Below are 18,327 nucleotides of genomic sequence, written 5' to 3' on the forward strand. Positions count from 1 at the left end.
ATGGAAGTATGTTGTATACACTGAACTCTAATCCCTTATGTGCCATCAAGCCATCTTGTTCTTAGCTGGTATAGGTAATAATTAATGTCAGAAACTCAAACTTTGTCCTTGTCTTTTCACCACCTTTATTTCTTGCCTCAAAATAATATGAACCGTGGTCCTGCGTCCATTTTCTTTACTTTTTAGCCTTACATATTCCAGCAAAACTTTCTGAACTTTAGTGCAATCTTTCTTTTGACATACAATAATTAGGCAACATGTGAAAGTTTTTGGACTCCGTAGCACTGTTTGAGGTCAAGGTTGAAAGGAAAACACTAATGATTGTTTTTGAGCAGTGTTGGGGAGATGTGATGGTCCTGCTTTACTGCAATACCACATTTTGATTTTGGATGGACAAAATTTATGAATATTGGCCGTCATATTTAACATGTGCCCTAGATATCTGTCTATGAAAAATTTGAGCTAAATATTCCCGCTTGTTCTTTTCTCCTAAACAATCCCTACCTATGACTTTTAGCTTGGGATCCAGTTGTCAAGTTCTACAGTGAATTGCGCTGTTTACGATGCCATTGAAATAATTGCCCATGGATGACTTACATTAGCCATGTCTATATTGTTTCCTGCCATTTCAGCTCTCAAGCAGAAATGTTCCTGCTGGCCACTTGATTGCCTTGCTGGCTAGTGCATATTGATAATGTAGATTTGCTGTTCTAGCGATCTATTTGCTTCCATCAAATTTTGTTGTTATCTTTACTGAGATTCCATCACACGTTCTTATGCAGGAGAGGGATGCTAGTATTTTCTTCTCTTGTGAGGTCCATTTCTCTGTTGCCCTCTCTTTTATTGCGGTCCTCCAAGTCAAATTCGCAAGAATGATTGAATTTTGAGCATGCCAGCTTGCACGTGTACTAATCCAACTATCTTATTTACAATAATCTCGTATCATAAATATAGTGTCTACCAGCCTCCAGATTTCAAGTCCCAATTCCTCATGGCAATCCCTTCCTTGACCCAAAACTCTTCTTCCTACATTGAAGGCGGTGATGAACAAACATTGTTTAACAAAGAAAAAGAAGATGGCAGTGATCAAATTCTCTCTGTGCTCCCTAGGGAAAGAGGGTGGTTAAGTGAGCACATTCACTTGTACCAAGGTTTTTGGTATTCCACGGGAGTTCTCAAGGGACTCCTAATTCTCCAGAAACATTTTTGGGCAAAACCAAGTGACATCCTCTTGGCCACATATCCAAAATCGGGAACAACCTGGCTAAAGGCACTTCTTTTCACCATAACAAATCGTACATGTATCAGTCATCCCGATCAAAATCCTTTGCTAACGGCAAACCCTCATGAACTGGTTCCCATGCTGGAATCATATGCCGCCGCGAATCCTGTAAACCCAAAGCCACCCAATTCTCTCATGCACACTCACATTCCTTACACCTCTTTACCAGAATCGACAAAATCTTCAGGCTGCCATATTGTCTATGTTTATCGAGACCCGAAGGATGTGTTAGTGTCATGTTGGCACTTTGTAAACAAGCTGAAACCTGAAGCAGTGCCACGAATTTCATTAGCAGAGACATTTGAAAAGTTCTCTAAGGGTGTTTCACCATATGGACCATACTGGAATCATGTGTTGGGGTATTGGAAAGCAAGTATAGAATGGCCTGAAAGAGTATTCTTTATTAGATATGAAGACTTGAAGAAAGAGCCTTGTTTCCAAACAAAGAGATTAGCAGAATTCTTGGGGATGCCTTTCACAACGGACAAAGAAGGTGAAAGCCTGGTAAGTAAAGTGGTAGATTTCTGTAGTTTTAAGAATCTGAGCAATCTGGATGTGAATAAAACAGGATCACACTCAGGGTTCGGGTTTCCGGTCATAGAAAACAAGATCTTTTTCAGGGAAGGTCAGGTTGGTGATTCCCAAAACTATCTTGAAAGAGAAATGATGGATCATTTGGATCAAGTTACTGAAGAAAAATTTAAGAAATTTCATTTGAAGACATTTTCTCTGGAGGATGATGAGAAGTCAGAGGTATCCATTGCCATGTAATTTTAGAAAGGGAAAATTGTGCATGCACGTGATTGTCCAGTGCCACTATCTCCTGTTGCAGCTACTGGAACACGAGAAGGTGGTTGTGGAACGTGAGAATGTCATTTCCAATTAGGATAAGAGCAGAGCTGTTAACAAAATAAATCAAGTGAGAAGAACCTATTTATTTATTTACTAGTTTTATTGATGCAGGTTTTTAGCAGTTGTGCTATTTAGGAGTTTGTGTTGTATTTAATAATTTCTTATGCAAGTGATTTTTTATTTTACAAGTCTCACTAAGTTATAGATGGGAAATTTTCTTAAGAAAGTCCAAAAACAGTAAGATTGGTGTGATTTTGTTCCATTATTTGAGATTTCAATAATAGTGCGTATTATTTATTTTCTTCCATTTTTCATAAATATTTTGAGTGATTATTTTATCTCTTCAGTATGCATTAATTATTACTAAAACCTGAAATTTTGATTATACAATTAGTATCAGAGCCAAACTACGAGTTTAGTTCTAAGCGTTTCCATTGTTAGAAAATTAAGGCACATGGTTTGCAAAAAAAATATTGAGTTGATTGAGTTAGGCATGAGGTTGGTCCTGAAATATGTAGTTAGTAAGGAATTCGACCATAAGATTGATATAGGAATTATCAAATTGCTATAGATGTCATGACAGAAATTAGAGAAGAATTGGTTGTTAGATTGAAGTATTTGATTGGTTAATCATCTAGAAAAACCAAGAAAACTAGACAGAAGAGCAAAAAAAATTATTTAGGCATATGAATTGTTAAATAACAGCTGAAGTTTTTAAAAATTTGGTTGATGATGAAAAGTTTTCTATATCGGCTCCTATAAGCACAAATATGCATACATATTTTAGTTAAATTTTAAATGTGAAAAAAATATCTGGAGTCAATTGATAATGTGAAGTTTATTTTACTAATTATGGTAGTGGAATTTTTGAATTATTTGGAGGTGATAATTTTGGCAAGAAAGCAATCTATGATTTTCTATGTTTTGGCACTTATATTGATGGTAAATATGGTGACTTTGAAGATGATTGAAAACTTTGATCAAGAAAAAATTGCTGAGAAATTATTTACGAAATACAAAGTTGATAAAATAAACCAAGCCTAGAAGAACCCATTTATTTATTTACTAGATTTATTGGAGTAAGGTTTTTAGTAGTTATGTTATTTAGGAGTTTGTGTTTTATTTGGTAATTTCTTATGCAAGTGATTTTTTATTTTACAAGTCTCAATAAGTTATAAATAGGACATTAGTTGAGGCATTTTCTTAAGAGAATCCAAAAGGGTTGATAAGGTTTTATTGTCGTGTGTTTTTCTCGCATTGTTTGAGATTTTAATAATAGTGTGTACTGTTTATTTTCTTTTCTTCCACCTAAATATTTTGAGTGATTATTTTATCCCTTCAATTCTAAAATCCTGAACGTACTAATTATTATTAGAACCCTAAATTTAGGTTCTACAAAAGCTATTAGCAAACTATAAAGAGATTTGAAGTGTCAAAAACTTGCTCATGTTGTTCAAGGTGTTAGGTGTTTGAGTTTATTTCCAAGAGTATCAAGGGTATTGGTCAATGATCTGAACGATTTTAATGAAAGAGTATTCTAAACGAACATGTGTCAATTTGTATTATCCTGTCATCTCATCTTCCTTTCTCCATCGTTGTCCTTAATCAAAACAACAGACTCAAATGCTATCATTTTCAACATGGAAATGTTAATTTAATACTTTGATGAGTAGCAGCATATTAACTGAAACAAACAGTATCTAGTAGGGTTAATTGCAACATGCACCCTAATTTTTACCACCTAAACTATGATTTTTAGCACCCTAAACAAGAAGGGTGGATAAGGCATTTCAGAATCCAAAGTTATCGGAGAAACTTGAACCAGTCCCTTCTACCCCCCGATGATTTTTCTAGCATGGTTTCGGTGTACTAATTACAATATCACCTTGTCATTGTTCCTTCCAGGAAACAAGGTTGTATTCCTTTTTTGGTTGAGGCAGATATTTTGAGATGGGATTATGATTCAAAGAGGTTCAAGATATACCTTTTGTTATTTCATTGATGAGGAAAAATAAAATGTTTTGAAAATGGCATGGCTGTCTACAGAATTAAAGAGAACATTGGGAGCAAATTAACTTTTTGGCTTCTAGGACAGCTACAGAAAAGAAAGTCGAATTATAACATTGTTTTGTATTTCTAATATTTGTATTATAATTGTATATAAGTTTTGCTAAACTAAATGCTAACTTTTGTATAATATATGTTTATAATTATAACATAATATACAACTAACTTAATAAAATTTATTATTGTATTGTTATATAATATAATTAGTAGTTAGATTTATTATTATATAATATAAATTTTATATTAAACACATATATAGAACATACGAATTTGAAATCGAAATAGGTATTCAATTTTCGATTTGAGAAAATTCATTACTAAATTCGAACCCAATTCATACAGTTCGAAAACAAAAAACTCGATTTCTATTCCATTTTTTGATTTATCGATTTCAAAAATTTTGATTTCAATTTAAATTCGATCGATAAATCCAAACTTTTCGATTTTGCACACTCTCGTAGTTGTGTACACTGAACTCTAATCCCTTTATTTGCCATCAAGCCATTTTGTTCTTAGCTGGTATAGGTAATAATTAATGTTTCAGAGACGCAAACTTTTTCCTTGTCTTTTCACCTTCATCTCTTGCCTCAGTGCTCCAATGAAAATAATATGGACCGTGGTCCCGAGTCCATTTTCTTTGCTTTTGGTCTTAAACATTGCAGTACAAGTGTACAACTCTCCGAAATTTAGCGCAATCTTTCTTTTGATATGCTAGTAGGGGTGGGTTGTGCCACGCACAGCTAGTTTTCATTGGGATGTACTCATTGGTCGTAAACAATTTGGAAATCCGAGATGCAGAATCATGAGCTGGAAGGTACAAAAATAAAGCATTAAACGTTCATCCAATGAAGCATATTACAAAGCTAACAAATAATTGAATAACTAAATAAAAGAGCAATGCAGACAAGAGTTCACCAAGCAATAGGAAAAGGAGATTCTGCACACTTTGTGTTCCTTGTTTTATAGAAATGACCAACAAGGAAGCTATGAGAATAGACAAAATGAATAAAAGCTTTTGAGCTTTAATCTGCTTCGTCAAATGTAGCCCTCTTGTTTACTGTTATAAAAAAATTTCATCTAAAAAAGTAGTCAATGGTGGTAAGTAAACCACTCCATTGATTCATGGTCCAATCCAATGGTGAATATATGATGAAAGTACAAAAAATAATTGATCAAGTGGTTGAAATAATTTATACAAAGAACAACTTAACTCTCAAGTGGGTGACCTATGACCTGTGTTTTCAGACTCGGACCGGACCGGCCGGTCGAACCGGGAACCGGCCAGGCATCCGGTCCGAGCTAGTTAAAAAACTCGGGTATTAAAAACTCGGTCAAACCCGGTCATAAATCGGGTTTGACCGGTGAACCGGATAATTTGATCAAACCCGGTTTTTTTTTTTTTGCCCTTTTTTTGCTTTTTTTTTCAGTCAAAAGTTGGACTGACCAACTAAAAAAGAGACGAAATTATCAAAACTTCGGGTCAGCTCCTCTGCTTCTCTTTCCGTACTTTTCTTCCTTTCTTCTTCAGCTCCAATAACCCTAAAATCTAAAAGCCTCCACCGCTGGCATTTGAGATTCACCGATCGTCGCTTAATCAAGGTTGCCGTTAGTCACTTTTCCTTCAATCTCTAGCCTCCACCGCCGCAACACCACCAGTTTCTTCAGATTTCAAGGTTCAATCAAGTAATTAACACGCTGGTGAACCGAAGCTAAATCTGGTAATTTTTATAATCTAAAGCAGTCGTGAAGATAGCTAATTCATTATGTTGAAGTTGATCTGTGACTAAAATTTCAGTATTTTTTTGATTTATTATGCTGGGCATTTGGGATTTGGATATTATGGGTGAGAATATCACGTCCTTATTAGAGAATCTGGAAATTTGAATTTGATTGTCTCTTCTTGTTTTCAAGTTTCTTCCATTGATGATTGGTTACTTTTCTTTGTCTGTTCCATCTGGGTTAACCATTTACTGGTAATAATTCGCACAACCATGCTTATATGTCCTTTCACGTTTCTCTGTTATAGCATCAGTACCGGTGCAAACTGGTTGGATACACTGGATCAAGAATTTTTAAGTTGATAATGATCACACAGTTCAAGCGAATAGTTATCTTTTCGTTTTGAGAATACACTGGATCAAAAGTTAATAATGTCTGTTACATGAATGAGTCTCTTCTGTAGTTTTGTTGACCAACTTATGTGTTTCCTACCTCAAAGGCCGATGGATACAATTATCAGCCGTACTAGTACCATGGACATAAATGGTAGAATAATATGCTACAACCATTTAATGCAGTTTTTAATGTCCTGTGGTCCAATAAAGCAGCAGTCTTTAGTGTAATTTCCTACCTCAATGTCTCTTCAGTCTTATGTAGTTTTTAATGTGCAGCTTGATGATGAGGATGATCTTGATGACATCGATATCGAAAGTTATGAAATTGGAGAAAAGGGTGATGAAGATGAAGATGAAGATAAAGAATGGCTTAGATAGTTCTTTGGTTTAGAAATTGAACGTATTGTTTTATTTAGATTGATATTTATCAAGCATTTGAACATGAGCTTGTTACCTTATTTGGATTGCTATTTGTCAGGGATTAAACATGTATGAGATTTCTATTTTATAAATTTTGTGAGTTTGGATGAATTTGGTGAATTGGATATAAATTTAGATGATTGGGTTCTTTGGTTATATTTTGTAAATTTGATTTGTAGGAATATATATATATATATATATATATCTATATATGACGTCATCCGGTTCGACCCCTATTGACCCCGGTCGAACCCATTGACCCCTGACCCCTGAGTTCGGCCGAGTCGATTCACGGGCCGAGTCTGAAAACATAGCCTATGACTTGTATAGATTGTTTGAGCGATCTAATGGTTACAAAAGGAAAGTAATTAACCACTGCAAATCCAGTAGCCCAAAGTTAAGCCAGATATCAAAATTGTTTTAAAAAAGTGAAAAATCTCAAATAAATTAAAACCTTAAAAGTTGCTTTGTGATTAAATACGGCTTAGCTACAAATGATAATTCTTTGACTGTTTCATTTTAATTTTATAAAATAGATTATATACATCTTCCCTAGCACACACTTGTAGTCTTATTGCAAAAAATCATTTTTTTCATATTCCTTTTTAAATATCAATTAGAGATATGATTTATACATCTTAATATTTTTCCCACACTATAAAAATATAAGTTTTAACATATTTTTTCCAATAAATCCTAGACAAATAAAAACCTAAGAAATTACTTTCTAAACACATAAGGCTCATAACTGGCATATTTGTTTTTATTTTTGTGCCATCAATTAAATCATCTCTTATGCAATCTCTATGTATTATGAAAAATTTATCAATTTTTCATATCTCTTCCTGTCACTAATCCAAGGAATAAGGAGAGTGTCTATAAAATTAAATAAAGGCGATGCACTTATATATGCTTTGTAAATAATTAACCTAGCATTTTAAACCCTTCTCATGATGTTTATACTCTCATTAGAAAAAAAAATATCAATTTTGGTATTTATTTTCCCTTAAAGTATAAATAATTTTAAAAATCTATAAAAAGAATAAATAATGTTGCATTCTAAATATTAACCTTGCATTTTAACGCTCAGGTAAGGACAAAATATATTAACTTTGCATTTGAATGCTCAGGTAAGTACAAAGCGTCTAGGTCGAGAATCTAATGACTTAGAATAATCATTTCCCAACTTTATTTTCACAAGAAAATGCTCAGTTTTTCAATAGATTAAATTCACTCATATTTAGCATTGTCATCATTTAAAAATTATTGGCAACTTAAGCATGCTAATTTCAAAACTCTAGCTTCAAAATAGAGTTTTAACATCTACAAGAGTACAAGGAAGAAAAGAGCAGGGACAAAAAATTATTAGAAGCACGAAGAATTTTTTGTCAGTATTGTAGAGTAGGCAATTAAATAGCAAGAAAAATAGTAAAATAGTCAAAGCTACAGAAGTAAAGCTAAAATTGAATCACAAGCACAAGACATACAAATTATTAAATATAATTCAACAATCAAATTTGACAATCAAAATTAAGGGTCAGATTATTAGTTAATAAAAGCTTTGCTAAAAGAAGAGCACAAGCATTTGAACTCAACAAATAGCCCTATAGATTCCCAATAAGAAGTGTAAAGGACCAATATCAAGTTACTCTTCTGTGACTCACTTATTTCTCCAATTAGCAGCAAAAATAAAACAAAATATTTTTGAATAACTTAACAGCTCAAAAGGTCCAAGAAATACCTATTATTCAATTGATGGTAGAAAAATTTGTTTGAATTTGTTGCCTCCTACAATAACAACAAAAATTCATTCAGATACTTACAAAATAAATGAAAAAGCATAAATCAAATATTCTTTTTGATGAAGAGAAGAAAAATTAAAAGAAATCAGTTTTTAGGTTAACTATTCCTCTTTGCAGCAAGGGTCAAAGACGTAGAAGTTAAAAATTTTTAGACACAGAGACTATCTCTCAGCAGTGAAGAAAAATACTTTCCTAGAATTCTAGTTTTTAGAAATATAGGAAAAAGTCTTAAGAGTTTGGGATTGTCAAGCTACCAAAAGAGAAGCAAAAAGCAATTAGGTTACGCTACACCCAGTTTTCATAAAATAGGAAAAAATGGAAAAGACCCTTAAGTTAACATAAGTTTTGAAACTTACTAGTGAATTCAATGCAGAGAAGAAGAAGAATCTGAACAACAAGTTGACTGGCAATGTTGAACTGCTTAGATTGCTCTAAAATCCATCAAATGGCCAACATTTGATTCAAAATAAATCTAATTTATTAGTTTTAGATATCAATAGAAACATGAATGAAGCGATTCTTTTGTTTAAAAACCTTCTCAAAAGATCCAAAAAAACACCATCTAGATTTATTGCTACATTTGCAATGAACCTAAGAACTAATTATCCTAAGTTTCAGACAGACATTTCATCAAACGCTTGATAGCCATGCCTATGAGATTTCAGATACTCAACCCTCTTCTTATTGGTCTTATAAACTGAAGGCAGTGTCATATAAAACCATGTTTTGAGATAATGAAGCAAATATAAAATAAGCAATCATTGTAAGGGATCAAAAAATACTTGAGATAAGTGATAAGAAAGCATCAAAACATGGAGTAGTAATACTTGAAGTGGAACTGAATTTGTACGAGAATTTCAGAAGAACAAACTAAGCTACAGTTGGACTAATAAATGAAAAAAAAACGAGAGTTTGTTTGGATAGGAGTTTATTTGGATGATTTATTTAAGATAATTACTGTAACATTTTTTGTGATGTGATGTATGTGAGATGAAAAGGCGATTGAGAAGATAAAAAGGTAATTGAAATTTGTGAAGTAAATTATTTTACTTGAAATTATCTCAATTCAAACAAACCCATTGACAATTAAAAGTAAAGCTCAAATCCAAACAAACAATGAACTTTGACAATTAAAAGTAAAGCTTGAATTTGTTTGTCAATGCCAGCCGAAGAAGAAGAGCACAACCATGGCTGCAAACTCAGTTGTAGTTTTGGAATAATATATACTCCAAAATGCCATCTGAGTTGCCTCGCCAAGATGCAGCTTAAATCCAGTTAGTATCAAGCCTGAAACACAACTCATGGCAACAATATTGTATCATCACAACCGAAAATGAGAATAAAATAAATTCACCTATTTCTGATCTTCATCTGTTGTGAAAATCCAACAAAAAAATCAACACTATAGTCCAACAAAATTTAGATTCATTAAACCCTAGTAAGGAAATAAAAAGAAGAAAAAACAAATGTTCAAACCAAAAAGGAAATAACAAAAAATTGTACTTCCATATGAAATTGCACAAAAAAAAGCCAAAACAGAATGAACGAAGGTTAGAGCGAGAATGTGATAAGAGAAAGAGACGTGCAAATACAGATAAAAGGCAAGGGAAAAAATTTTCCTAGAAATCACGAGACATTAGATGCGATTAAAAGGTCAAGACGAGATGAAAGTATGCCCATCAAAGATCGAAGTCTTCGAAGACATCCAGCCAAAGAAGCAAAACGCGGAAAAACAGGGATGAGATGGCTAGTCTCCTGACTTGGCATAGGCTGCACGGCTACACATTCAATTCTACCAAAAAAAAGTTGCCAAAACGATGACATGAAGTTGATGGGCCCTTTTCCCATTTTCTTTGAAAGCAGGCAGACCGACCCATATGTCAAAGTTTGTAGCCCGAGCTCCCAGATCAAAAAGCTTTCACCTTTCATAGTGCCATGTGGCAGCAGCTGAAGTAGCTACAGTAACAATCAACTAGTTCTTATATTATAGTTAGATTAGATAGATAATAATTAGGCAACCATGTAAAAGTTTTTGGACTCCGTAACACTGTTTGAGGTCAAGGTTGAAAGGAGAATCCTAATGATTTTTACTGAGCAGTGATGGGGAGATGTGATGGTCCTGCTTTACTGCAATACTACATTTTGATTTTGGATGGACAAAATTTATGACTATGGACCGTCATATTTAACATGTGCGCTACATATCTGTGAATGAAAACTTTGAGCTAAATATTCCCACTTCTTTCCTCCCAAACAATCCCGAACTTTGACTTTTGAGCTCTGGATCCACGGTTTGGCATCTGAACCTTTGTGAGCGCTGGTTAAAGTGGCATTGGAGTGAGCTACTTATAAGAGGCACAAATGAAATGATATTAATAGTTTTAGCGCTATTTCCAGTTCCCATCATTCAAACAGGTTCTGAGAAAAGGGCTCCCAAGTAGGTGTTTTGCTACTTTGGAAGATCCAATCATGGTTTACTCTAGTAGCAATAAGGAATTTTACTGGGTTGAGAATATGAATCTTTAGACAATATGATCAAGGTGGTCTTATGCCCCCTGGTACTTTCGCATCATTTGAGCGCTGAAATTGTTAAGTTTTCATATCACATAACTAACCGCTGGAGAAAAATCCTGAGAAAAACTCTTATGGATCCTGTCCATATGCAAATATTGAGGAAAGGAAAACAGATGAGACTTGAATAACCATTTCCATCACACGTTTTATGTGGGAGAGAGATACTAGTATTTTCTTCTCTTCTGAGGTTCATTTCTGCCTGCTTAAATTCTCTGTTGCACTTTCTCTTTTACTGTGGTCCTGACCAAATTCAAAGGAGTGATCAAATTTTGAGCACGCCAGCTTGCAGGCGTACTAATGCAACTATTTTACTAACATGCACTACAATAATCTGGTGTTATGAGAATAGAGTCTACCAGCCTCCAGCTTTCAGGTTCCAATTCTCATGGCAATCCCTTCATTAAACTCATCTTCCTGCATTGCAGGTGGTGATGCACCAAAATTGTTTAATGAAGAAAAAGAAGATGACAGTGACCAAATCCTCCAAAGGTATTTGCATATGGTCTCTGTGCTTCCTAGGGAAAGAGGTTGGTTAAGTGAGCACATTCACTGGTACCAAGGTTTTTGGTATTCCACAGGAGTTCTCAAGGGACTCCTAATTCTCCAGAAACATTTTCGGGCACAACCAAGTGACATTCTCCTGGCCACATATCCAAAATCGGGAACAACCTGGTTAAAGGCACTTCTCTTCACCATAACAAATCGTACATGTATCAGTCATCCCGATCAAAATCCTTTGCTAACGGCAAACCCTCATGAATTGGTTCCCATGCTGGAATCATATGCCGCAGCGAATCCTGTCAACCCAAAGCCACCCAATTCTCTCATTGAAGAAAATTAAACCAAACTATTTTAGTATCAGTTTCCTAATACGTTTTATTTGTTTAGTTTCCATCAAGGGCGGATTTAAGGTGGGGGCACGGGCCCCCACTGTCCCCCTTAAATTCCTATAATACTTATATATTTTTGATATAATTTTAAGTGTGCCCCTAGAGTTTTCTTAAAAAGGATGTGAAAGAATTACTTAATTTTTTAATTTAGTTCATAAACTAAAATTCTAAAAAGATACGTGGAGCACAAATTTCATTTGAAATAAACTAAAAAAAAGTTTTTTCATTTCAATTAACAAGTACCAATCACATCATTCACTTTCTTTGGGCCCCACTCCCCAATTTCCCTTCCCTCCTTTGGTCCCCCATTTTTCCCCCACAACCGAGAGCCACTACCTACCACAACCAAGCAGTCAGCTACTCTTTCTCTTAATCAATTCATCCGATCATATCATTCACTTCCTTTGTCCTCACTTCCCAATTTTCCTTTCCTCCACTGGTCCCTCATTTTCCCTCCACAACCGAGAGCCATTCTTACTTCCACAACCAAGTTAGTTATCAAAATATAAAAATTCGCAGTGAGCAATTGTTAATAGTTTTGTTTGTTTTTAAAATAAAATTATTATTACATTAATAATTTTGAATGTCTTTTTATGTTTTTCATGTAATATATGCATTATTTGTACTTGTTGATGAATTTTTTTTTTTTTGCTTAGAAAACTAGAAAAAGAGTAGGTAAACAATTTTAGTGTTACTTTTGCCCCTACTAAGAATTTTTTCTGGTTCCGCCACTGGTTTCCATATTAGATTAAGAAATCTTGAGTCAGTTTCCAAATAAGTTTTTGTTTATAACTGTTTTTGTTTTAGGAAGATTTAGAGTCTATAAATACTACCATTCTAGTAGGTTATTAATTGAAGCAGAGAGTTGAGTTGAGTCTAGAGATTAGACTTGAGAGAAAATCTCATAATTGAGATTTGTGAATTGTCGTGAGCGAAAGGCTACGACTTAGTATTTGTTACTATTAAGTTTTGAGTAAAATAAATTATTGAGTATTTGTTCTCCTTCTCTTCCCACATATTTTTATATGTGTTAGAATTGCTTCCATTGTGTGCGCAGGGATTTTTCATGCGAACAAGTGGTAGAGCTCTAGGCTTTGATCCTGGGGCTTCTTCTTGAAATTAAAGTATGGATCTGCATTATTTACAACAATGTCTTTTTTTTTTTATCTTTGATGGTAAAAATAATTTTGAAACTTGGAGATCGATGATGAAGGATTTTTTCAAGGACATTGGAGTTTGGAATATTATCCAAAAGGGATTCACGAAACCTATAGCAGGTATAGAATTATCAAATGATGCAGTTCAACAATTAAAGAGGAATAGACAGTTGAATTACAAGGCACTCTACCATCTCAGTATCCAAGTCCAGTTACATGTAGCGAAAAAATTCATACATGTAAAGATAGCAAAGGAGGCTTGGAAATTTTTAATAAATTCCTATGGTCATGGTGGAGAAGAAATTTATGACGAGGAAGAAGAAAAAGAAATTTTTGATGAGGTAAAGAAAGAACAAATTGTAGCAATTGTGGATACACATGAAGATGAAGAAATTGTGATTGAAGAAGAATTTTTGCAAATGGTTGAGAAAGAAAGTGAAATCATTGATCAAATTAACACTACAAGAAAATTGGTCATCAGTGACAACTTTTCTCTGCGACGAAAAAAAGTTGTCACAAAAGTGGATCCTTTATTGACGACTTTCTAACTCGTCACAAACCTCTAATGGGAGCCAACTCATTTGTGACGACTTAGAAAAGTCGTCACTAGTAAATTCCCGCCAAGATTTAGCAAGAGCGCGGGAGTGTTTAAAACACACAATAGTGACGACATTAAGAACATCATCACTATTGCTTGGCCTATTTACGGACGACTTTTTGTTGTCGTCATTGATCACTAAAAAAAAAGTTATTAGTGACAATATTTTGTAGTGATGACAATAAGTCGTCACAAAAGGAGCTTCTTTAGTCGCGACACCTAAAGTTGTCACAATTGCATCAAAGCAACTAAATGTTTAATGATGACCCGTTATTTTCGTCACAAACTACACTGCAAGAAATATGGTCATTAGTGACAACATTTTCTAGTGACGACAAAAGTCGTCACAAAACGTGGTTGTTTAGTGACGACAAGGAGACCTTGAAAAACGTTGTCAATAAAATGATCTATATAGTGACAACTTCTAATATCGTCACTGTCACTCTACCGAGTCAGATTTAGTGACAAGAATTAATCGTCACTGTTTAAAGTACTTATTTCTAAGTCACTTTCATTAATTCTACTGTGTCACCCTAACTTTTGCGATTTAGCCCCAAATGTTGTAAAAAATTCCATTAATTCCATTATGATACCTTAACTTTTACAATTTAGCCCCATATGTAGTACACCGATTTCTTTAATTCTATTATTACTCCCTAACTTTTGTAATTTAGCCCCATATGTAATTCACCAATTTCATTAATTCTACTATGGCACTCTAACATTTGCAATTTAACCCCCATATGTAATACACCAATTTTATTATTTCTATTATGGCACCCTAGCTTTTACAATTTAGCCCCTATTTTTTTATTAAAAAATTGCGAATGGTATCTTGATAAACTATGCATAAATATTTTATAATTTTATCAAACTTAAGTAATAATTTGTTATAAACTCTAAAGATATATCTTTCATTACAATAGTTATAAGGCAGGCAGGTCTTTTTATCAATGGAATAAGAAATTTATGCCAGATTTGTCCTTTGTACTACATGCCAAGTAGTATTAGCAAAGGAATAACAAAGTACTACAAAGTAATTAACAAAATAGCCTTCAGGGAGTGTAGTTTATGGGCAAATGAGCATTATCTATTCAAAGTACCAACTTTTTATGGGCATTTTACTCTCAAACATATAATTTATGATAAATTTATAAATGTTTGTAAGTAAAATTCAAAAAGTGTTACACTGATTTCTTACAGAACGAAAACTGGCAGGTTATCTTTTCAACATAAATTAAATTTTTTTTAAAAAAGAAATGGCCCATAAAGTACCAACTCTTTGTGAGTTTTCTCCATTACATGAACAAATATTCTGCTCTTTATGGGCATTTCACTCTGAATCATTTAATTTATGTTAAATACATAAATGTTTGTAAGTAAAATTCAAAAAGTGTTGCACTAATATTTTTATGAAAGGGAAACTGGTAGGTTTTGTATTTAACATAAATTAAATATGTGAAAGCAAAAAAAAAAGAAATTACCCATAAATCTATGTCTTGCAAATCTATACTAGTAAAATAGTTTCAAACAAAATTAAACATTAAAATAAACTGTAATTTATACACATTAAAATATCTGTAATTTATACACATTTTGCAACTACTACTTTGTGTTTTCTCTGTAATGAATTTTTTAACTATTGAGAACTTAAGTTTTGTCTTGCAAATCTATACTAGTACAATAGTTTTAAACAAAATTAAACATTAAAATAAATGTTTGAAAAAGAGCAAAAGTACATTTATCACTTGCAGTAATGTAACAATTTAATAATAATTTGTTATAAATATAAAAAAAAATCATACATTTCCTATTTATCTTGATGGCAACATGGTGGAAAATAAATAATTATGATAATCTAAAAATAGAGGTAGTCAATGGTAGAATTTAACAATAAAACTGAATATAAACTATTTTGATTGTTCGATCAACTAATTTGGTTCTCTGGTTTGTTAGGCTGCAAGTCATACATAATTGATAACACCATAAAATGAGTACCAAAAAGATTTTGATAAAAGAATGTTTATTTTTTTCAAATCATAAACATATTTCTAACAACATTTTTAGTTTGTAAATTATTTTATTGTATAATAAATTAGAAAAGTCCTATATTAGTTAAAAATGTTAAAAAAATTTTGCCCAAACACACTAAATTGTCATATTCTATTATTTTAATACAACTTGAGAGTAAAAAAAATAAAATTCAAAATAATAAAAAAAATTAATTACATAAAGATGAGAAAAAGAAAAAAGAGAGAGGTAGGAGTAAGGACAAACAAAGTGTGATTTTCTTGCATCTATATAGGAAGAATGTGTGTTATTTATACGTACAAAACAAAGAGCGGCAAACTAAAAAATTCAAGAGGCATGGCGGACAAAGGAATTTTGAGGAAACGACATCGTTTGCTTCACTAGTATGCACTCTATGTCCAAAACACTTAGCCAAAATTTCAGACACTTTTTCTCTTTCTCTCTGTCCTTCTCACTTCCCCGAAGATGAACTCCTCTCTTTCAAGCTCGCACTACCAAATCCATCATGAACTGAAGTTTGCCATTGTCATCAATTTAGGCAACTTTATCAAGTTCGCACCACCAACATACCTAATTCAGCTGTTACACTGGCTTGGTGGCAAGAAATAAAAAATTACGGCTTGAAAATTTGGGTGAAAGCTGGAGTTTAGAGCTTGAAGCTTGGGAAAAATGAGAAGTTAGGGATTGAAGGTATAGTTTGAGGTAATTTCAATATTATGTGTCTAATTTTGCAATGCATGGTATATATTTTTTGTGGGTACGGCTAGTTGCACCTTCTCTGTTTCGTCAGATTTAGTTTTTAGGTTCAATCTTGTTAGTCTCTGATTTAAGCATCAACAAGTTTTGAATCCCTTCTGTTCTGTTCTTATAAATTTGTTGGATTTTCATGAATTGATTCTCTGTTAGTGATTTTTGGCTAGAATGCTGTGAATCTTGATTTGGGTTCTAGCAAATTTTGGTCAAATTCGTCAGGTCTCTTTGGAAGTGCTCTTTCTTATAGCTAAGAATAATGAACGAGCTGATCCATTTTGACTTTTCATAAGATCTGAAATCTGAGTTATTTTTAAGAGGTGAACGCTTCAGTCTTGATTTGGTTTTTTGGTAAAAGTAAGAAAGATTGTTGCTTTTCATCCTTTTGTGGAGTTGGATATAAACGGTTGTTTTAAATGAAAACTTGCAGTTTACTTTTTCTCATCCCATGTGTCTGCTACTTCCAAATGTACTTTTATGATTGCTGCTCCCAAAAGTTATAATTTTCTTTCATTTTTTTTTCTTTTTCGCTGGATCGGTTAAGTAATGGATAAGAAAAGGGTGATGTTCCCCTTGTTTGCCATGGTCATTCTCGTCCAGTTGTGGATTTGTTTTACAGCCCAATTACTCCAGATGGGTTCTTCCTCATCAGTGCGAGCAAGGGTAATTCCTTTTGCTAGAATTATTTAGACATATGAATTTGAACACTAGTTACCGGTATTAGTTGAGCAATCTAGTTTGTTGATACGAATTTTACTAGTTCATCATATTTGTGTGTACGCTTTAGCAGTCTAGTTTCCCCTGCTAGTTAATGGTTAGGAGAAATATAATGAATGGATTACTGCTTTGACGTTTGATGGTCCAACTATCCAAGCAAATGAGTATTCAAAAGCATTCCCAGTTAATTGCTACCAGAATTAAAAGAAAGGAAACAGATAGCACCGACCTAATCTCTAGCTTTTCCTTCATATTCACACTTACCCATTCTTGTAAATTGAGCATATCTTGTTCATTTGCAGCTTCCTGAGCTAACAAATTTGTCCGACCATTAGGCTTTTGGGCATTCTGAAAGGATATGTACTTCAGTCTCAATATCCTTGCTCGAATCCTTGGCGAATTGAATTCTTTGGTTTTCTTTATTTTGTAAAGTTGGGATTTAGGTTGGCTTTAGCAGTAATTGCCATCGCTATGATCTCTTTATCGTTAGGTCCTGTTATTTTCATAACCAAGTCCAGTTTCTCTTTCACTTGCTCAGTATTCATGTCAAAGTCAGCTTATAGGCAGAGTAGGCAGATGTAGCAGGGAGTTCACCATTCCAATTTGAAATTGCAGCTAATTGTAAAAAGTTACAGTAATCTTTCCAGAAAGAACCTTTTTGGCCATCTCTTTTTATTTGTCTATTTATCAAGTCCTTTGTCTTTAGTTGCACCTACACGACTTGTTCTAATTCTCATAACTACCTTTAAGATTTTTTTAATTTAAACCTTTTGGTCCATGATATCACGGTCATTTGTACCAATTCGTACTTGAAACTAGCTACTGTTTCTAGCCATGAAATATACAACCAGTCTGTTGCTATCATGAGTGTAAGTAACGTTTGAATGACTGTGTAAGCTCCTTTTTGTAATCTCCAGACCCCAAATACTTACTCGCAATCAATTTTCTTGATGTCTGATTACTTTTTTTCACTTGTTGGGGAGGTCTCTTTCTATTACATATTGGGCAGTATATATATCGTAAGCAAGTGTGATTCACTGAGCTACGATATTGAGGTGTGGCATTTTGGCCTC

At 33.5% G+C, this 18,327-nt stretch overlaps 2 protein-coding genes across 2 annotated transcripts; both read left to right on the forward strand.

Moving 5' to 3' along the window:
• The first annotated feature begins 824 nt into the window (after positions 1 to 824).
• On the forward strand, positions 825 to 2,416 carry LOC113753694 (flavonol sulfotransferase-like). Its single transcript, XM_027297916.1, has one exon. It carries the CDS (start codon positions 890 to 892, stop codon positions 2,051 to 2,053), a length of 1,164 nt encoding a protein of 387 aa, XP_027153717.1. The 5' UTR covers positions 825 to 889; the 3' UTR covers positions 2,054 to 2,416.
• Positions 2,417 to 11,496: 9,080 nt separating this feature from the next.
• On the forward strand, positions 11,497 to 11,952 carry LOC113751402 (cytosolic sulfotransferase 12-like). Its single transcript, XM_027295412.1, has one exon. It carries the CDS (start codon positions 11,497 to 11,499, stop codon positions 11,950 to 11,952), a length of 456 nt encoding a protein of 151 aa, XP_027151213.1.
• Positions 11,953 to 18,327: the final 6,375 nt, after the last annotated feature.

Source organism: Coffea eugenioides, chromosome 11, assembly GCF_003713205.1.
Source record: "Coffea eugenioides isolate CCC68of chromosome 11, Ceug_1.0, whole genome shotgun sequence".
In the NCBI taxonomy this organism is placed as follows: domain Eukaryota; kingdom Viridiplantae; phylum Streptophyta; class Magnoliopsida; order Gentianales; family Rubiaceae; genus Coffea; species Coffea eugenioides.

What these genes read in the sequence shown, in the direction of transcription:
- LOC113753694 (XM_027297916.1), top strand. Translation starts at nt 890, where the DNA reads ATGCCAGCTTGCACGTGTACTAATCCAACTATCTTATTTACAATAATC.
- LOC113751402 (XM_027295412.1), top strand. Translation starts at nt 11,497, where the DNA reads ATGGCAATCCCTTCATTAAACTCATCTTCCTGCATTGCAGGTGGTGAT.